Below are 21,681 nucleotides of genomic sequence, written 5' to 3'. Positions count from 1 at the left end.
GTCTTGATTTTGCAAATAGGAATGGCTCTTTCTCCAGAAGAAAAGGGTAAGTAAGTGTTCAATGGGAGTTCAACTGAAATAGATTTACCATTCCCAAACAGGAACCTAAACTAGTCAGGGGATAGGATTGTAATTGATCGGCCTTTCCAAACGGTTTCCAACTCAACAGGGTTGGTCGGTGAGAAAGTTTAGTCATGTACATCTCTGGCCTCCATCCCTACTCTTGTCACGTGGGTCCTTAACTGAGGAAGGAAAAATGGGGTCATTTGAGAAGTTACATAAATGAGCCTCAATCTGCAGGAGGTTTTCTTCAATCATATTTCTTTTGTTTCAGTGAAGGACAAGAAGGCTAAGGGATAGGGCCGGAAAACTATTTTACATAAGACTTATGCCAGAATTAACATGTTTCTCTCTGGATTCACACATTTGATCCACTGAGAAATACCTCTGTAACCTTAGCTGTAAAGTCAGCCCCCTGAGGCCCTTCTGAGTTCTTGCCCTCACAAGTGGGACTCTGCCCAAATTGTTAGGGAAACCACCATAGGGTGAAATGTATTTCTGGGGGTGAAGGTAGAAGGCTCCTTAAATTTTTCTTTGGGGCCTAGGATTTACACTTACATTCCTTATGGTTTAATTGTGCCGCCTTCACATGCGCACGCGTGCGCGCGCACACACACACACCCGTAAAGCAGTAGTAGTTAGGAAATCAAGATTCTGCGGTAATCAATATATATACAAGAAGTTGTTCTCCTAGAACTAACAGCAGTCAGAATCATTACTGCTAGAATAGTTGCATCACTCAATGCATCCCTTAATGTCTTCTGCAGTGTTGCCCTGATATCAAGATTCTCTTGCTAAGGACAAATATGTGCCCAACATGACATTCCTTCCCCTCCCCCTTCAGGCCATTTGCAATGGGAGTGCCCCATGAATGAAGAAGGCAGGATGATCTGGCTGCTTGATTAGGATCTGTCTCTGTTCCCCAGGGGAATGCCCAGAGGGAAGACCAGGCATCTTCTCTAAGGATGGTTAAAGCCTTCAGTCCTGTGTATGGGGGCTGTGTTCCAGGAAGGGGGCCAGTGGATTATTTGGGGGCAAAGAGAAAAGAAAGAAACCACAGTCTGGGGGCACTGAAACAGCATTGCTCAGGCAAGACTCTGGCCGTGCTGTCCCCCCAGGGGCTAGCCGGTTTCACGCTCTGACTCTGCTTTAGCCTTGTGTATGTTCTCTGAGACACAGGGAGGGCTCCTGGGTATCCACTTGCAGGTGGAGAGCATCAGCCACCGTACGTTGCTTGAGCAGTTAACAGGCACTGGGCTGGGCACTGGGGATACGTGGATAATTCAGGTCTGACCTACTCTCAAGGAGCTTGCAACCTAGAGAGGAAACAAGCACACAAATAATTGCATTACATTTGGGAATTGACTGGAGTTCAGGAGAGAAGAAACTAGGGCTAAAAGTCTTTCCAGCCTACCACCTCAGTAGAGTTGCAGTGTATATTCCAATGTCCTGCTTCTTGGTACACCCTGAGTTACATCTGAGAAAAAGGTATGGTGCTTTGTGCAGGAATAAGGGTAAAGGCATTTTGTAATCATAGGGTTAAATATGTGGAGAAATCTGGTTCACACAAATGGGAGGAGCACCTTTGTAGTCTAAAGTGGATTCTGTAATATGGATAGCCTGTGTCTGTGTTGCTGCCCATAAAAGGCCTTGAAGCCCTAATCTACATTTCCCATGGGTATGTGCTGGAGCCTGGCCTTTGAACACACTTGCAAAGGCAAGAAGATCCTCAGGGGAAAAAAAAAAATCACTTCTGTGAAGGTCCGGGGAGGCAGTACAACAGGGTGGGCAGAAAGTGCCTTTGGCAGCAGAACCTAGAAATGGGTTCTAGGACCTTGTCTTAACACATAGAGATCTCAGCATAAGTTCCTCTGAGCCTCAACTTCTTTGCCTATAAACTAGGAAGATTTGTCCTGGCCCTCTAACTCCTTACGGTGTAAAATGAGGTGTTACTGAAGAAGTGGGAAAGGTGGAAGAAGCTAAGTGCCATTATCCCTGAAATAATTCAGGGGCGGTTTGGGTTTTTCTGTTTTGCCTTTGGTCATACCTCCTGCACACTGTCTGCTTCCTACTCTAGGTTTCCTGGGTCCAGCCTGGCCCCTCAAAAGTGGCTGCCCTTCACAGGTTCTCTCCTTTTTCCTTCACACGTTTGCCCCCTTATGCTTGTCTTTCATCAGGATCAAAAGCTGTTGGCCACGTTGTCTCCCCCAACTCTAGGCTCATCTGGCTGCTTTCACGCTAATCTCTTTCCCACCTGATTCCTGGTAACCCCATGTCACTCGCTGAGGAAGCAACGAGGAAAACTTGAAACAAAACGAAGTCAACTTCAAGAAGGCTCATTATCCAAGAGGTCTGGGACCGATGGGGAATTGCAGATGGAACCCCCTTTTGGGTGCTGTGGGTGTGGTGGTTTTGCCTCACTGAGAAAGCACTGCTCAATTTATCTCCTAAATGATTCCAAATAATGCCAAAGTGCAGACAGTACAGAAGTAACTTGTTGTGGAATATGCTAGGAAAGGAACCCTGGAGTCAGGCCAGAGAGCCACAGAATGTCCTGAAAGGACTCTTAAAAAAAGAGTCAAGTGGTTTCTAAAACAGGCAAATCAAAATAATAAACAAACAGGCAAATCACAAGAATATAATTACCTAGACAGTTTTTTCTTTTTTTTTTAAATTTTCTTATTTGAGAGAGAGAGCAAGAGAGCACAAGCAGGGGGAGTGGCAGAGGGAGATGGAGAAGCAGTCTCCCCGCTGAGCAGGGAGCCGGATGCAGGGCTCCATCCCGGGACCGAGATCATGACCTGAGCCAAAGGCAGATGCTTAACCGACTGAACCACCCAGGCACCCGGACAGTTTTTTTCTTAAACCAATACACACGGGATAAATGAAAAACATAGCACAAAATGTAAGTCTTCCTATTTCAGGCCCCACTCCCATTTCCCAAAAATAACCCCCATCAACACTTTCTTGTATATACTTCCAAAATTGTTACATACAAATACATCTATAGCCAAAAAACAAAAACCACAAAACAACCAGGGACCACTCTTTTACACCCTATTCTGTATCTTGCTTTTTCAAATGTAACCAAATATCATGGAGTATTATAGCCTGGTTGCAAGCAACAGAAAATGATCTGCTTGGTTGACCAGCATAATGGAGTTTTATAGAAAAGGTAAGGATTGAAGGGAAGATTGAAGAACCACTAGGTTTGAGAAAGACAGGAACAAGGAAACTTCATAGGTCTTCGTAGGTAGAAATTCTTAAAAGTCTTGCCCCAAACCTCCAATGTTTCTTCCATCGTCACCCTGCTCAAGATTCAAAACCCAGAGGGGAGAAGTTTTTTGTTTTTTTAAGATTATTTATTTATTTGAGAGAGAGAGAGGGAGGGAGAAACAGCTTGAACAGGGGGAAGAGCACAGGGAGAGGGAGAGAATCTCCAGCAGGCTCCCCGATGAGTGTGGAGCCCGACGTGGGGCTCAATCCCACGACCCTGAGATCATGACCTGAGCCAAAACCAATAGACAAGTCAGACGTTAAAATGACTGAGCCACCCCGGCGCCCCCACACCCAGAGGAGAGAAGTTTATAGCATTTCATGCCCCCTCCCACTGGAGAGATGGAAGGAGTTGAAAAGATCTTCCAGAGACCCCTTCAACTTATGTATTGGGAGGACAAACATTTAGATTTGATAACCCTACTCCACTCCAATAATGTACATGATGAAGGAGAGACCAGTCCACAAGAGAAATAGGATACTGTTAGGAAATGGAAATGGAGATCAGCAGCCCAAAAAATAAATACCATTAAGATTTCAGGACGTGAAAACCTACTTCATTGCATATAATTGCATTGTCTTCCATAATTTATTTAACCATGCCCTCGTGATGGACAACTAAAGCAGTCAAGAAAAAAGAAGCCTATGACAACAGGCTAAAAGAATAAGATTCTCGGGGCACCTGGGTGGCTCAGTCGGTTAAGCATCCGACTCTTGGTTTCAGCTCAGGTCATGATCTCAGGGTGGTAAGATCAAGCCTGTGTGGGGCTCTGCGCTCAGCGGGGAGTCTGCTTAAGATTCTCTGCCTCTCCCTCTCCCCCTTCCCCTGCTCTCTCTCCCTCTCTCTAAAATAAATAAAATCTTTAAAAAAAAAAAAAAAGAGGGGCACCTGGGTGGCTCAGTCAGTTGAGCATTTGACTCTTGATTTCAGCCCAGGTCATGATTGCAGGGTTGTGGGATTGAGCCCCGTGTGTGGCTCCGCCCTCAGTGCAGAGTCAGCTTGTTCTTCTCCCTCTGCTCCGCCCCCTGCTCTTGCACACACACTTTCTCTCTCTCTAAAATAAATAAATAAAGGGCGCCTGGGTGGCTCAGTTGGTTAAGCGACTGCCTTCGGCTCAGGTCATGATCCTGGAGTCCCTGGATCGAGTCCTGCATCAGGCTCCCTGCTCCGCAGGGAGTGTGCTTCTCCCTCTGACCCTCCCTGCTCTCATGTGCTCTCTCTCATTCTCTCTCTCAAATAAATAAATAAAATATTTTAAAAAATAAATAAATAAAATGAATAAATAAAATCTTAAAAAAAAAATTCTTGAGGCTGTAAACGACCATTCCTCATTCTCACTCACTATCCTCACTTTGAAATAAAGTCTTGTATCTTGCCTAGTGCTGGAGCATATGGTCAATGCTCAGTAAACAACATGTATTCAGTTAGTGAATAATTTGGGGTTGAAGAGGTCTCAACGTCTTTTCCTCTGGATCTTTGTAGAATGATGGCTTGGGCACTGAGAATAAGTACTCTCCTAGCACCATCTGCTGGCATTGGAAAACCTTTCCTGAATCATGGCCTCCAAGTCTCTTTTGGCCAGTATTGTTAATAGCCCTGAAATTCTCGGGAAAAAAAAAAAATAGCCCTGAAATTCCTCCTCTTCTTAATACCCTCAGTACCGCAGAACTTACCTTTTATCTGTACATAGATACAGTTACAAAATAGTGACTTATTTTTGTTCCTTGTTTACTAAGAAATGTTTTACACTTTGGTGATCCTTGTTTTTGCCTTTTTACAAAGTCAGACACATGTGAGACACTGAGTGAGAAGGAGCCTCACACCAGTCTTTGACTCCAAAGACTGTTGTCCTTTGACGTTTATTTATCAGGTAATGAGCTCTGTGTATGGCACTATCTTTCTGGTTGGACTAGTTACATAGCACATACCGATATGATGCTTTGAGCTTATTTTTAAAAGCCCCTGTAGGTGCCCACTATTGTGACAGGAGCTGTAGAAGACAAAGAAGTATGAGATAAGTTCCCTGCCTTCGGAGCACCCAATCTAATCAGGGAAGCAGTAAGTCAAACAGTACAGGATAAAGTCTGTGGTGATGCCTGTAAGTGCCCAGTGCCGAGTAATGACACTGGAATACATACTGTGCTATATATATATGGCACTAGACATCCAAAGCCTGGAGACATTTTTGTTTGTCACATCTGGGGTGGGGGTGTTACTGGCATGTAGTTGATAGAAGCCTAGGATGATGCTAAACATATCATGATGCACAGGACGGCCCCCCATAATAAAGAATTATCTGGCCCCAAAAAGCCAATAGTGCTGCGATTGAGAAACCTGCGCTAGACCTTTAGCAACTGCCATGAGGGAGGCAGGCATGGTCCCTGCCCTCCTAGTATCATGAAGAAATGTTAAAAATATAATAATACTGTGTTGAAGGAATTCAAAGAAAGGAAAGAGACTACTCTAGAGTCTTGTTAAAGTACAATCCATAGACCTGAAACAGGGCATCACTTTGAAGCATGCTAAAAAAGCGGAATATCAACCCCCACCCCCCACTGAATGAAAATCTGCATTTTTAACAAGACCCTCAGGTGACTACTATGCGTATTAGTGCTGGAGACAGCGCTGCACTGCAGGTTTCCAGAAGACAGGACGTGGGTTATTTTTCATTGTTTTATGAAGCAGGAAAGAAGGAAGCAAATTCCAGGTGGTGAGAGCTATATGAGGGAAGATTCTGAGATGGCGACGGGGAATTTCTGGTTTTCGATCCAGCACTAATAACTAACATAGTGTTGCCTGCTTACAGTCAGACATTGTGCTTTATACGAAATATTTCACATAAAACTCGTAACACTATTGGGCAGGTCCATTTTAGGGGTAAAGCAAACCAAGGTACAGCGGGGTTAAATAACTTGCTCCGGGACCCACTGACCGAGCCGGGCTGATGGAATCGAAGCTGCATTCTCTCCCACCCGAAGTCCTCCACAAACACCTCCACCCACACGTGAGAGCCAAGGTCGAGGCCCCAGCTCTCTCCACCCAGCGAAAAGCCAGTCACGCCAGCCAGTCTTCTTCCCGCACTCGCGCCGCGGAAGAGAAGCCGGAGGAGCGGCGCGCCCTCCACACCGGAAGTCGTAGGCGCAACGTGGGAAGCGTCTTCATAAGCCCCGCCACCGGCGTTAAACGAATATAGCGTAAAGGAAGGGGGCGGGATTTTGAGAATGACGCAGACCCTCAAGTGCTTGGAAGCAGTGCGAGGAACGTTTTGTGCATTGGCAGGAATCTGTGATAGCGAGACCGCAGCCGTTCACTGCAGCTCGCTGGGCGCTGGCTGTCGGGGAGGTACACCGGGAGCTAGACGACACATCTCTCTGGTCAAGTAAACATAGAGCGGGCCTCTCTTCCCCCACGTGGTGGGCCTGCGCATGAGCAGTAGCCGTAGCTTCGGAAACATGGCGGAGGAAGAGTGAGTGTTTGGGCTTTGACTCTCTGGAGTGGGGTCTTGAGCATCTGGTGCCATCCACAGTGTGTATTCCTCAGCGGCGGGAAATAGGCTATTTGTGGATTGAAGGAAGAGACTAGAAAAGTCTCCAGGTTACAGAGGGTGGGATGAGGAGGAGGGAGCCAGCCGTAGGGTTCGGGCTGACGGTCAGACGGAGGGAGCCGCCGTCAAGTTCGGGTTACCCCGAGCGGCGAAGAGTGAGTTTCTGGCGGCGGGTTGAAGAGTGCCAGACTTGGGTTCGCTCAGCCTGACTTAAGTATTGCTCCTGCCGATGGGACTGCACCCGTCCCAACCCGACGGAGTTTTACTAGAATCACGTAGCTGCTAGTGTCTTTAAAAGGCTGTGGCAGAGGGGCGCCTGGGTGGCTCAGTTGGTTAAGCGACTGCCTTCGGCTCAGGTCATGATCCTGGAGTCCCGGGATCGAGTCCCATATCGGGCTCCCTGCTCGGCAGGGAGTCTGCTTCTCCCTCTGACCCTCCTCCCTCTCATGCTCTCTGTCTCTCATTCTCTCTGTCTCAAATAAATAAAATCTTTAAAAAATAAAAATAATAAAAATAAAAAAAGGCTGTGGCAGTAAACGCTCCATGGAGGCATACGAGGGCCAGTGGCCAAGGGGTTCATGACTTCTTACTGCTTTAGGAAAGGGTGAATGTTAAGGGGTCCATTTTGAGGACTGGAGTCAGAAACCACAGGTTTCAGGGAAGTCTTTCTTTAGGAATTTGAAGAGAGTGATGTTTCTCAGGCCCAGAGATGGATTAGAAATTCATTGAGATTTGTTTTTTAAACATATAGCTGATTGCACTTCTCTCTATCAGGCAAAGAAAAAAGATCCCATTGGTTCCAGAAAATCTCCTGAAAAAGAGGAAGGCTTATCAGGCCCTTAAAGCCACTCAAGCAAAGCAGGCACTTTTGGACAAGAGGGAGGTAATGATGGGGAACCAAGAGAAGGGAATTAGAATGTGTATTTGGTGAGTTATATCTAACGTGTTGAACTAGATTTGGTATTGACAGTCCTTTCCCCATAGATTCTAACAGGTATACGGTTCATGTCTTCCTTTAACAGGTATTTGTAAAACACTTTCTGCAGGTAAAATACTGGAGTGGAGTTTGTTAAGGAAAAAGTGGAGTAGAGATTGTATTATTTATTTAGGTTCATACCAAGTGATTTGATAGACCAAACATGCTTGTGTACCTGGAAGAATACGTATATATATATATATTTTTTTTTTTTTTTAACATGCCAGACAATTTTTGCTATTTGCTAAACGTTTTTGGAAAATACATTATTTTGGAGTCAGGAAAATGAAACAAGCTCATGCTTATTCTGTACTTTATGATGCTTAACTCAATGTTAGGTTCCATAAACGTGTTGGTAAATGTTGACTAACAGCATGGAAACTAACTTGTTTATTCATCAGAGGCTTTTCCTAGTGGTTTCTGAGTTTTCACAACTCCACCTTTACTTGGGTGTCTCATTTTTCCTTTATATAGGAGATGTGCTTCCGTTTGCGGAACACAGTGGGAAATACACTCAGTTGATAGTGACTAATGAATTACTATTGTAGAAATAAAAAATAGAGGCACAAAATGGTGACAATGGTCTGCCTTCTCTGTAGCAGAAGAAAGGAAAACAGCTCAAGTTCAAGCGACTGGAATGGTTTCTACATGACTCCTGGCGGCAGCAACGTGACAGGGTGCGCCTCAGACGACTAGAAGTGAAACCTCGTGGCCTGGAAGTGCCAGATAAACATTCCTTGGCCTTTGTTGTCCGCATCCAAAGGTGGGGAGCTTGCCAGATTCCATAGGCTGGAGCAGACTATTGATTCAGCTTTAGACCCTTTCTAGGGAGATGAACTACAATAGGCTTTAAGCCACTAAGGCAAGTTGTGCTGGGAATTCAGGGTTGAGCACAACATAGTTTTCTTTTTTCTTTTTTTTTTTTTTTTAAGATTTTATTTATTTATTTGACAGAGAGACACAGTGAGAGAGGGAACACAAGCAGGGGGCGTGGGAGAGGGAGAAGCAGGCTTCCCGCGGAGCAGGGAGCCCGATGTGGGGCTCGATCCCAGGACCCTGGGATCATGACCTGAGCCGAAGGCAGACGCTTAACGACTGAGCCACCCAGGCGCCCCCACAACATAGTATTCATCTTTAAGGTTAAGGGGACTGACGTTAGGCAGACAGACATGAAAATATACCCAGTGCTATGAGGGTCGTCTGCTGCCGGGGCTATACTGGTTCAGGACACTCTCTAAAGAGGAACTGGAAGCTGAGACCTGCACACATGGAAGGAATTCACGAGTGTTGGGGGAAGGCTTTCCAGGCAGAGATGCAGAAAGTCCTGAATTGGGAGAACCAAGGAGTCTTTTTTGTTTTCTTTTTTTAAGATTTTATTTATTTACTTATTTATTTGACAGAGAGAGACAGCATGAGCAGGGGAGAGGGGTAGAGGGAGAAGCAGACTCCCCCACTGAGCAGACAGCCCTACACGGGGCTCAATCTCAGGACTCTGGGATCATGACCTGAGTCCAAGGCAGTCGCTTAATGACTGAGCCACCCAGGCGCCCCTCAAGGAGTCTGTCTAGGAACTGAACCAAGGTCAAGTAGATGGAGCATATTCAGTGCTGGAGAGAGTTCATAAAGCTTTTTCCTCATTTAGTTGTACTTTACCCGGTCTATCTGCATATACAGCCGCCTCTTCCTATTTCCTGTAGCCAGTCACCCAAACCAGAAACCTGTGGGCTTTAAATATTTTTGAGCCCTCATTATTAACTTTCCTACCACTTCCCGTAATTTCTTTCCTGGACTAGCGCATTAGCTTCCTAACTGGGTTTCTCTGCCTTTGGTGTCACACTTTCAGATCTGTCCTATATGCTCTTCTCAGTGATTGTCAGAAAGAAAGCGGATTGTGTCTCCTTTACCTAAAATCTTTTGGGCTTACTGCCCACAGGAGCAAGTGCAGCTTCTTTTGCTTGATATGCACAGACGCGCACACACACTCCTCCCCCCCCCCCCCCCATACACACACACACACACACACACAATCAGGGCCCATGTCTGTGTTCCTGTAGCGTCAGGCATTGCTCCACATCGTGTGAGAGTGATCTGTGTATATACAGCTGCCACCTGCTGACCTGACACTGTCCGTGTCTTGCTCTCTGGCCGCCTTGTAATGGCAGACATTTCGTAGGTGCTTGCTGGACTGACATAAAGTGGACAAAACCTGACTTCCCTGCTGTTCATTTCAGGATTAATGGGGTGAGTTCACTGGTGCAGAGGACCATGGCAAGGCTTCGCCTGAAGAAGATTTTCAGTGGTGTCTTTTTCAGAGTGACCCCCCAGACCATAAAAACGCTGCGTGTAGTGGAACCTTACGTGACCTGGGGGTGAGTAAGGTTTGTGTGGGTGTGGATTCGTATTAGATTGTATTTGAGGACGGTGAGAACATTAGGATGCACAGGGTGCTGTTCTCCAAGGTAACGAGCTTGTGTTGCTGTGTGTTGAAGAAACATTTTGTTGTGACCGCAGTCACCAGAAATCGGCTGCCAGCCGTGGAACCTTGGAGCACGGGGCAGGTGGAGCAGGAGGTATCCATGCTGCTGCTCACGTACCACGAACAGTACCCCAAAGGGCTCGTTCGCTCGCAGGCTGAGGCTGAGTAAGGGGTAGAAGAGAAATTAATTCTCAGAGTCTTGAAGCAGAGCTAGGGGCTGTGCTTGTGTAAGAGGAGTGTTCCTTCAAACGGGAAAACCCAGCAGAGGCCGGGATTTAATTTCAGACTCTGGCACCATCTTGGGTAGAGGGTCATATTAGGCCAGAGTCCTGAACTGTAAACCAGCCCTTGTTTTATTTTTGCCTGGGAAAGTAAAATTCTTTTTTGCATGGTGAATGTTTATAGCCGTACATTGTAATTTCTAATTACATAGGGCCACTCTGGTTTTCTACCCCCTTCTTGACTTGTGTACTTCCAAGCATCCCGGCTGCAGTGTGATTGGTAGGAGATTCCTTGGTGGGAAGAAGGGGTAGTGGGAGAATCTCTCCTCAGGCAGGCTGCGGGACTGAGTGGCCAGTGTCATGCAGTGTGCCAGGGGCTGATAAGGCTGTACCTCATTCGGTCTCACATAGATTTCCAAATCTGAAGTCTGTCCGGGAGCTCATCTTGAAACGTGGACAAGCCAAGGTCAAGAATAAAACCATCCCTTTGACGGACAACACAGTAATTGAGGAGCACCTGGGTGAGTGTTGCCCCTTAGGGGTCAGTTGGGGCAGAAAGCAAGGATCTCTGGTGGTCTTGATGTGGGATCTAGGTCATATTCTTCTTCTTGGGGTCCCTAGAACCTACCAGAGTGCCCAGCTCTGGCATGTAAGAGCCTCATAGTTTATACTGGGCCAAATGTTGAATGAAGGAATCTGTACCCTTACGTTTCCCAGGGAAGTATGGTGTTATTTGCTTGGAAGACCTCATTCATGAAATCGCCTTTCCGGGGAAGAATTTCCAGGAGATCTCTGCGTTCTTACGTCCTTTCCATCTCTCAGTGGCCCGTCATGCTACCAAGAATAGAGTGGGCTTCCTCAAGGAAGTGGGCTTACCTGGCTATCGAGGTGAACGCATCAATCAGCTCATTCGGCAGCTGAATTAAACCCAGGTGAGGCTGGAAACTGCCCTGGGGCTGACTTTTGATGGGCCATGCCTTGCCATTCATTTTGCATTTATCAGTATCTGAGAGTAACTCTGGCATTGCGGGGGAGAGGGGAGACGGGTAGCTACAGGTCTAACAGAAATGTGCTTAGGACAGTGAATGCCTGGTTAGGACATGGGGCTATGTGTATTCCAACAGTTACAGGCTAGAAAATGTTGAGTAGCAAAAAAATCCGTAGTGCTGTGGTCATTTACCTAGAAATGGGGAGAGAATGTTAAAAACCAATTTCAAAAAGGACGTGAAGATCTAAACCATCTATTTTGTTGAAAGTATCTTAACTTTTTGAAATTGCTTATTATTACTCTGAAGTGCCACCTTTCATTAAACTTCTATTAATGAACTTTTTCTTCCTCAGAATATCTGAAAGCACAGTGCATTGGTGGCATGTGTTTTGTCTTTTGGAATGGTTACCGGTATCTTCAAAGAAGATTATTTTCTGTTGTATCTTCAGAAACTAGAGAGAGGGTCAAGGAAAAGATGATGATGCTCCTGGCAAGCACTTGTCATCACAGCCCAGTTCCAAGGGAAAGTTCCAGTGTGTTTTCCACATTGGCTGCCCCTACCTCCTCTGAAGTCAGCGGAGGACTCCTGCCACGGAAGAGGGAGTCCTGCTGTGTCGCATCGTCTATCTTGGGGTTTAAAGTTGGTGAACGAATACCCAAGCATGAATACAAGACAGCAGTGGACCAAGCTCAGGGACGTACTTGAACCTGGGGGCTCCAGGGGCCTTGTTTTGGAAGGAACTTGAAATATAATTACAAAGAAGAGCACAAAAACAGTGCTCAGTTGTCTCTGCCGTGAGTCCATGTTCTCACTCTTCAGTGACAGCTTTGCAAGTTCTCAGACGTGGCTGGCGCTGATGTGTATCTATCTGGTGGCTTCCTTAGCCTAGCCTGCGATTGGCTTAGTCCTTTTCTTGAGCTCGGGATCTTAACTTACTCTTGGGTCTGTGAGAAGGGAAGGACCCTTTTCCCAGGAAAATACACTCAAATTTTTGCTTGGAAGTTTCTGTGTTCATAGGCTTTTCTTAGGGACTCATGTACCTTATGTGAGGACGTCCTGCACTACCTGGATTGGTCACCTGGGCCCTGACCTTGTTAGTCTCCTCTGGTCCCTTATCTTTTGGAAGACCAAAGTTTACCAAGATAGCTTTTTCCCTTGGAGCCAATTGGGTGTTTCCTGTTAGGTACGGAGTGGTAGATTCCTGAGTCCCCTGTACCATCTGGGAAATGCCCACCATTTATTTCTGCTGGGCTTCAGGATGGGATTTTCTTGGTTTGGCATGGATGAAATTAGTACTGTTAGGTCTTTTTAGGCTCCATGAAGGCTTAATTGGACCCTCTCCTCGCATAGTCTATCCTCCGAAAATACTGCTGTCTACCCCACTGGTAACAATGTTAGTAGACCAACATTGGGGCTTCCAGGGACCTGAGACCTAAAAAGGGATTTCTTCCTGCTTGTGTTTATCATCTGTGTCCCCGTCCTAGGTGGGCCTTCCTCTGCTCCTGTCACTATGTTGCCTCAGTTGCCATCTGAGTAGTTGGTGAGGATGTGCCAGGTACAGGTTAAGACTTGAAAACATGCTTAACTGTTGTGCGCCCTGGTCCCTTAAGCTCAGCTCTGCAGCACTTCTGGCTCGTGGGGCCCTCAAACATAGCTGTGAGGTCGAGTTAGAAGTAGAACAATGCCTTACAATGTGCCAGGTTGTGAGGTAATTAATTAGGTTGGTTGGCTTAAGAGTTCACCTGCCAGGAATAGATGTTAGAGCTTACACTTAAACTTTAAAGCATTGTGAAATCAAATTACTTGAAAATGACGTATCAGAAAGCCATGGGAAAAGAGCATTTGTAAGTGCCTAACTAAGCCCAGGGTTTCTATTGTAGATCTGTTTTATACTAAATACAGGAATAATGTTCCCATTCTTGCCTGCAGAATGGGGCTATCTAGGCTAACCTGTGTGCCTAACTCAACACAGTTGTTCAAAGGATTAAGCAAAAGAAGTTTTTAACTTAGAATTTAATGGAAATAAATAAGTTATAAAAATTAATGTTCTGCTTTATCGTGTACTATGGTGCACCATTCCCTAAACAAGTTGTGGACTTTTACCATTTCTGGGAAAAACGAGTTCTTATCGTATGATCTGTAGATGTGTATTTATGTGAATTGTTCATGGCCATCAATGCATATTCCTGTCAACACATACCATATGTATGTGGAAAACAGAAACCTCAGTTTCAGGAAGCAAGAGTAGGGGCAGTGAGCCACGTGGCCTATTTAAAGAGACAAACTTAAGGGGCGCCTGGGTGGCTCAGTCGGTTAAGCGACTGCCTTCTGCTCAGGTCATGATCCTGGGGTCCTGGGATAGCCCCACATCAGGCTCCCTGCTCCGCGGAAGCCTGCTTCTCCCTCTCCCACTCCCCCTGCTTATGTTCCCCCTCACGCTGTCTCCCTCTCTCTCTGTCTGTCAAATAAATAAATAAAATCTTTAAAAAAAAAATAGAGACAAACAAAGTGGTTGTAGGAGCTTTTCCTCTGTTCTAAAACTTAAAGCCTGACCCAGCTAGTTCCCAGAGATTTTGTTGTTGGCTTTTTTAATGCTTTGGGATTTTCCTGGTTTAATGTGCCTCTGAAGTCATTCTGGGGCCCAGTGTAATCATCAAACCGTGTATGATTAGCTGTTGATCTGGAGAGTGGCTAAAATCAACACCACTTTGGACCCCAAATTCATTTCCACAACCACCAGAATAAGCTGAACCGGGGAGATAAACACTGACGTTCTCATACATTACTAACGAAATTGTTCCCAGTGGGTTGGACCCCGTTAGTGTGTCCTCAGTAGTATTTTGAAAACGAAAACACATTGAATCTCAGTAAAGGATGAGGTTTGTCAAATATCTATAAGGACTGAAACAGGATTAGAAAAAAAATTTTTTTAATGAGGACTATGGTCCAGAAATACGGATACAAGATAACCCTGACGACGCTCCCAGGAGGCTTAAGTCCAGCTGAGACCCGTCGGGGCAAATGCACAAAAGATGAATAACGGTGGCCAGTATCCGGGGTGCGAGTTGATGCAGGACACAGTCACGCCTTCCAGGTCTAAGAGGCAAAGGACCTCGAGCCTCAGGAACCCACTCCGTGCCATCAGGAAGGCGCAGTTCCTGCCTCCGCCGCGCGGGGCCCCTCCACGCGGTTCTTCTACCGGTACCCGAGGGTCGGCGGCATCTAGGGCCCCGGTTCTAGGGCGGCGGCGCGGGGGCCTCTGCCGATCCCGCGGCCTCCCAGGGCTTGGGCCTCGGCGGGAGCCGGGACGCCGTGGGTTCGCTGTGGGTCGCCGCGATGTGGCGCCTCTCCACGCCCGGGAGCTCCCGGCCCTGCTGGACCAGTTGCAAGAGCTGCGCCAGGCTCACCGAGGCGGGGGCTGCGGGCGCGGGGGCTGGGGGCGCGGGCGCGGGGGCTGCGGGCGCGGGGTCCGGGCCCGAGCACCTCCGACCGCCGGGCCGCTCCATGCCGGGCCGCTCAGCCTGACCCGCGTGCGGAGTAAACGCTTCCGGGTGGGGTGGGTGCAACCACCGTCGGAGGGAATGAAGGGGGGTTCGTAGAGCATACCAAGCCGGCCCAGAAAGGGGGGAGCACTTGAGAACCACGACCAGCTTCACGCAGAAACGCTTAACACACACGGCAAACAGCCCGCACCAGAGTCTGTAACGTGCAATGCTTTAGAAGGAACTGGAAGGCTTGCGCAGAACAGGCCGTGCATGCGGACACGCTGATGCAGGCAAAAGGACCCCATTTGGCACACATGCATGGGCACCAAGTACAAAACTCTTTTCTTCTTGTTAAGATTTATTTATAAGAGAGAGTGAGCGAAAAAGAGAAAGAGCACGAGCAGGGGGAGGGACAGAAGGAGAGGGAGAAGCAGACTCCCCGCTGAGCAGGGAGCCCCAAGCGGGCCTCCAGGGACTCTGGGTCATGACCTGAGCCAAAGCCCAAGGCAGATGCTTAACCGACTGAGCCCCCCAGGCGCCCCTTCTTTTCTTTCTAAAGTAATCTTTTGGGGGGGCGCCTGGGGGGCTCAGTGGCTTAAGCGACGGCCTTTGGCTCAGGTCATGATCCCGGGGTCCTGGGTCCGGCTCTCTGCTCAGCGGGGGAGTCTGCTTCTCCCTCTGCCTCTGGCGCTCTCCCTGCTTGTGTTCTCTCTCTCTAAAAAATATAATCTTTTTAAAAAAATTTTTTTAAAAATAAAGTCATCTGGGGAGGGGGGCGGGGGGGATGGGTTAGCCCGGTGATGGGTATTGAGGGCAGTATTGCATGGAGCACTGGGTGTTATACGAAAACAATGGATCATGGATTACCTAACATCAAAAACTAATGATGTAGGGGCGCCTGGGTGGCTCAGTCGCTAAGTGTCTGCCTTCGGCTCAGATCATGATCCCAGGGTCTTGGGATCGAGCCCCGCATGGGGCTCCCTGCTCAGCGGGAAGCCTGCTTCTCCCTCTCCCTCTCCCTCTCCGCCTGCTTGTGTTCCCTCTCTCGCTGTGTCTCTCTCTGTCATAAATAAATAAAATCTTTAAAAAAAACAAAAAAACTGGAGAGTCATCTCTTAAAAAAAAAACTAATGATGTAGTGTATGGTGAGTAACATAACAATAAAATTGAAAAAATAAATAAATAAAGTCACCTCTTGGGGCTCGAACTCACCACCCCTGAGATCAAAAGTCACATGCTCCACCCACTGAGCCAGCCAGGCACCCTGGGTACATACCTATTTTCACACCGGGCAGAAGTTCACACCTACAGGGACACATGCAGCTGGGGAGAGATTGCCCGTGGCCTCAGGAGAACCGGGAATAAGCGGCAGCACCGCAGAGCCTCGCTGCTCCCTCCCCATCTCCTGCCAAGGAGACCCTCTATTCCTGGTGTTCGTGGAGGGGATGAGAAAAGAGGAAGGCAGGCCAGGGGTGCCACAGTCCTTCTGGCTGCTCGCAAAGTCAGTGCCCGTAATTGTCAGGTTTCTAAGTTTGTGGAAAGTTCGCCTCATCTGGCAAACACTGCCTTCACCAAGTAATCGAAGTCTAATTACTGTTAACAGAAGGAGCTGGCCACCTGTGTGTCCGGAGGTGCGGCCGAGAAGGGCTCTTTGGAGGGAGGAACACTACAGCCTTCAGCATTCCTGCCCAGAAGGTGCACTCTGAATCTAGTCCTGTGGAAATGAACAGACCAAGCAAAGTGAGAGACATTCTGCAAATGACTGGCCTGGACGCTTTATAAATGCCAGTGTCATAAATGTCTTGGGATGCCCACAAAGACGGTTATGGTAATTCTGATCAGATGGGTGACTATGTGGACTCTCTTCTGTGGCCCCTCCAGGTCCTCTCTCCACCCTTATCCACCCAGCTTCCTGCACCCTGGCATCCACAGACGTCGCTTTGGGGTCTGGCTAGTGGGGACCCCAGCAGAAGAAAGAAGGAGAAGGAGGTCAGTGTATTTATTCCTCAGTTTCCCTCCCTCCACAATTCCCACTGGCGGCAGTGTCCCTCCAGAAGCTCTCTGGCTTTGGGGCCCTGCCGTTGCTCCCTCCCCTCACCCCTTCAGGCCTGTTACCAGTTTCAGGTACAGCATGATCACTTGGGACATCCGGACATCCCTTCACCCTGCCACACCTCTATAAATAGTCCCTTTATTAAATTCTCCTCAAATTTCCCAATATACACGTGTCCTCTTGTTTCCTGTCCATACTCACCAGTAACGGAATGGGCCCCCGGAACAGCCTCAGGCAGAATACTGAGATCAGACTGATCATAAACTCGGAGAGTGCAGGGGACGCCTCCTTGCCGAGGGGGCAATGCACCCAGGGAATCCACTGCGTGCAGAGGTATCGCCATTACCCAAATCCTCACTGGGGGTGGAAGGGGTGAAGTGGAGAATACTTCGTTGTTGCAGTAGGGAGATGGCAGGCGAAATGGCTGTGGTTCATATGGCTGAGGGCTGGCACCAGGATGTCATCGTAAGGGTTGCCAAGTGGCAAAGCTAAGTGTTCAGCCCTTTAGGGTAGCATAAGAGTATGCTAACACAAGGGCACTGATAGGGAAGGGGTGGGACTCTGAGATGAGACGGGGACGTTTGGGCAGACATGTAGTGCCTCTGTTTCCCTGGACATCGGCTTCAGGACTCTCTCCACCTCCAGTCTTCCCTGGCTCTTCTCAAATTAGATCCCAGAACAGCCTGGGCAGAGAAGTACGAGGCCCACGCTGAGAGCAGAAGGCCCAGACAGAAGGAATTACAGACCTTGCTGAACTGCCTTGGCAGGAGCCACAGCAGTGTGTGTGGGAATGGGTTCTCAGGGAAATAGACCCAGGAGGGTGGAATGTAAGGCTCCGTTTGGCCAAACTCAAGGCCATGGATGCTCATCCAGGATTTGGGATTTAATGTGTTGGCTCGAGCACCTGGGAGAGGCATTAATAGTCTGTGAGGTTGGTTAATTAAAGCCTGGACTTAATGGTAGCCTACAGTTAGTAAACTTGACATGCCAGAATTTCTCTGGCATACTGTAGAGGAAGGAATCCAAAATCTCAGAAAGGTGGGAATGCTGGATTAGATTTATTATGTGCAACCTTATTAGCCATCCCTCACCACATATTTTAAGGGGGTCTAGAAAACCCTCCCTTCACCAAAGCATTCAGAAATGCTTTGGTGAGGGGTGCCTGGCTGGTTCAGTCAGTAGAGCCTGCAACTCTGGTGCTCAGAGTCGAGAGTTTGAGCCCCACGTTGGGCGGAGAGTGAAGAAGGAGAAGGGGAAGAAGGGGAAGAGGAAGAAGAGGAAGAAGAAGAAGAAGAAGAAATGCATTGGTGAGAGCCACGCACATCCTTGACTTGCTCTGATGGCTGTCCTCTGTAGGCTGGAGATGCTGGAGGTAGTGCTGGATGAGTCAGTGGAACCAGAGTCTACAATCTCATTGGGAATAATGGTATCCTGGTAGTGTAAAGGCCAAGTGGCGATGCTTAACAGCCAAAGGCAGGGTAGCTATACCACCTCCCATAAAGACATGGGCAATAGTGGTCATCCATTGGACAGAAAGATAGTCCTGTGGACCCTGGTCAGCCTCGTTCCCTCGGCACTGTAGGCTTTGGTCAAGGGACCCATGGTAGCAGGGACAGAAGCTATGCTTTGGCTCAGTAACATGGCTTTCCCCTCTCTGAGGCTAATCGGGCTGTGGCCAGTGCTGAGCGCCCAACTTACTGACAGCCCAATGCTTGGGCCCTGATTGGGCACCATTCTCACCTGGTTGTGGACTGATCTGACTGGGCGCTCCTAGCGTGGAAGGGCTGTGCTTTATCCTCGTGAGAACAGACACATAGTCCAGGTATGAATTCACCTTCTCTGCCTCCATGGCTTCTGTCAGCACCACCGTTCTGCCAGCATCAGGCGTTCTGATGGACAGAATACCTTACTCATTGCCGTGGCATTCCACATAACATCACCTCCAACCAGGGCACGCATTTCATTGCCAAGGAAATGTATAAATGAGCTCACTCCCGAGGAATTCACTGGTCTTACCATCTGCCCTATGACACAAAAGGACCTGCTGAAGGCTCATCTAGGGCATACCTGAGATGCTACACCATGCCGGATGCTGGCGCTATCCTGCCGGATGCAGTGTATTTTTGTTTTTTTTAAAGATTTTATGTATTTATTTAATTGACAGAGAGAGAGAGTGAGAGAGGGAACACAAACAGGGGGGAGTGGGAGAGGGAGAAGCAGGCCCCCCACCGAGCAGGGAGCTGGATGCGGGGCTCGATCCCAGGACCCTGGAATCATGACCCGAGCCGAAGGCAGTCGCCCAACCAACTGAGCCACCCACGCGCCCCATGGATGCAGTGTATTCTTTACACCATACCCATGCACAATCATATAGAGCCAAGAGGTAAGTAGGGGTAGTTGGAGGCTCCTCCCTATTATACCTCAAGTCTACAGCCTACTGGAAGAATTTTTTACTACCCATTCCAATAATGGAATAGACTCAGGGAGCTTGGTGATCCTAGTACCCAAGGTAGAAACACTTCCACAATACAATAATCATAGTACTGATGAGTTGGAAGCGGAGATGGCCCCTGGCCATTTTGGTTTCTGCTGCTACTGATCCAATAGGCAGAGAAAGGCACCTCTGGAAAGTCTTGGTTGATTAGACCCAATTACTAGAGAAAATTAGGTTGCTCCTGCATCATAGAGATGGGGCTAGATCTGGAGCCCAGGGGATTCACTGAGGTGTCTTTTCTTAGGTTAACAGGAAACTTCAGCAACCCAACAAAGTCAAGACCACCTAACGACTCAGACCCTATAGGAATAAAAGTTTGAGCCACCCACCAGGTAAAGAATCTGGTGCTGGCAAAGGATAAGGAGAATGTCTCATTGGGGGTGAAAGCAGGCAGGTGTGAGTTGAACTTAGGCCTTGTAACCCCCAGTTTTCCCCTGCTAACTTCGGTAAAGAACACTGGTGGTAGCCAACATTTTAGGTTTCAGTGGGAACGTGGTCAAATTGATATCCCCTCTCATTGATGCTGTAGCTGATGGGACACCATGTGTCCTCTGTGCTGGGGGCATGGATTTTTCATCTGGACAAAAGAGGTGGCTTCCCTGGGACCCTTTAGAACCACCCACCCACTGACACACACACACACCAGCCCTGTGCTCTGGGAAGCTGACCTGCATCAAAGGACTCTTACACCCTCCACTTGGATTCAGCCAAGGGGGGCAACAGCTGGGGGTCAGAATATGGGAGGATGCCCAAGTCAGGGAATTTATTCTCCCACTTCCCTAGCTGCTGGATCCACACCGACTATGTCCACTGACTGAAGGTCACAGCTATTGCCAGGCACCCTGTCCACACAGCTCTCTGTGGCTCTGGGTTCCTGTAACTGCTCCCCCCACTTCAGACCTCAGGAGCTGACACCCCACTGTTGTCAGCTCTAGGGTGCTGTTGCAGCTCCAGCGGTTCCTTGCCACCCTACCCACACCTTTATAAATAGTTCTTTTATTAAACTCTCTTCAAATTCCCCATCTGTGTTCCTGCTAGGTCCCTGGGATATCTACTATGTATTTTAGTTAAGATCAGTTTTGGCAGTGAGCATCAGAAAACCCAAAATAACAATAGTTTATTCAAGATAAATCTTTCTAAATTCTTTCTCATGTAAATTAAACTTGGTGTAAAGCAAGCCAAAGCTGGTGGTGGCTCCATGAACATTAGATCATTATATATACATATATATATCTTTTAATCCTCTTTAAATTAGCATCGTAGGGGCGCCTGGGTGGCTCAGTCGTTAAGCATCTGCCTTCAGCTCAGGTCATGATCCCAGGGTCCTGGGATCGAGCCCCGCATCGGGCTCCCTGCTCTGTGGGAAGCCTGTTTCTCCCTCTCCCACTCCCTCTGCTTGTGTTCCCTCTTTCGCTGTGTCTCTGTCAAATAAATAAGTAAAATCTTTAAAAATAAATAAATAAATAAATAAATTAGCATCGTAACTGAAACATTTTCCCATGTCATCATAAACTCTTCAGAAGGAATCAAGACTTGGCTCAAGTGTCATATTCTTTTTTTTTTTTTTTAAGATTTTATTTATTTGACAAAGAGAGACACAGTGAGGGGCGCCTGGGTGGCTCAGTCGTTAAGCGTCTGCCTTCGGCTCCAGTCATGATCCCGGGGTCATGGGATCGAGCCCCGCATCGTGTGTGTTCCCTCTCTCGCTGTCTCTCTATCTGTCAGATAAATAAATAAAATCTTTAAAAAAAAAAAACTTATTTAAAAAAAAAAAGAGAGAGAGACAGTGAGAGAGGGAACACAAGCAGGGGGAGTGGGAGAGGGAGAAGCAGGCTCCCCACTGAGTAGGGGACATGGGGCTCCACACAGGGCTCGATCCCAGGACCCTGAGATCATGACCGGAGCCCAAAGCAGACGCTTAGCTGACCGAGCCACCCAGACACCCCTAGCTACTTCCTTGTTACTGAACATTCAGGTGATTTTTATTCTGTATTATAACTCTCATGGTAGGATTTTTATCTGATCAGTGAAATAGGTGGCCCTGTCAGTATTAACTGCAAGAGACTTCTACTTGCGGGGCGCCTGGGTGGCTCAGTTGGTTAAGCG

General features: G+C 47.8%; 2 protein-coding genes across 4 annotated transcripts; one reads left to right on the top strand and one right to left on the bottom strand.

The window, feature by feature from the left end:
• Positions 1-6,548: 6,548 nt before the first annotated feature.
• RPL7L1 (ribosomal protein L7 like 1) lies at positions 6,549-13,895 on the top strand. 3 transcript variants are annotated; one of them, XM_044917379.1, is made up of 7 exons: positions 6,549-6,803; positions 7,656-7,764; positions 8,457-8,620; positions 10,089-10,226; positions 10,966-11,075; positions 11,272-11,486; positions 11,992-13,895. In XM_044917379.1, exons 1-6 carry the CDS (start codon positions 6,763-6,765, stop codon positions 11,478-11,480), a joined length of 771 nt encoding a protein of 256 aa, XP_044773314.1. In that variant the 5' UTR covers positions 6,549-6,762; the 3' UTR covers positions 11,481-11,486; positions 11,992-13,895. The 3 variants fall into 3 exon arrangements, with proteins under 3 accessions (XP_044773314.1, XP_021547667.1, XP_021547666.1); XM_021691992.2 differs by having other exon boundaries at positions 11,896-13,895; XM_021691991.2 differs by having other exon boundaries at positions 6,558-6,803; positions 8,460-8,620; positions 11,896-13,895.
• Positions 13,896-14,493: 598 nt separating this feature from the next.
• On the bottom strand, positions 14,494-15,049 carry C8H6orf226 (chromosome 8 C6orf226 homolog). Its single transcript, XM_044917563.1, has 2 exons — positions 15,019-15,049; positions 14,494-14,976 (listed from the first exon to the last, which is right to left on the bottom strand). Exons 1-2 carry the CDS (start codon positions 15,047-15,049, stop codon positions 14,780-14,782), a joined length of 228 nt encoding a protein of 75 aa, XP_044773498.1. The 3' UTR covers positions 14,494-14,779.
• Positions 15,050-21,681: the final 6,632 nt, after the last annotated feature.

Source organism: Neomonachus schauinslandi, chromosome 8 (genome assembly GCF_002201575.2).
Source record: "Neomonachus schauinslandi chromosome 8, ASM220157v2, whole genome shotgun sequence".
Taxonomy (NCBI): Eukaryota; Metazoa; Chordata; class Mammalia; order Carnivora; family Phocidae; genus Neomonachus; species Neomonachus schauinslandi.
Note: the sequence above shows the minus strand (reverse complement) of the source record. Positions and strands in the feature narration are given on the sequence as shown.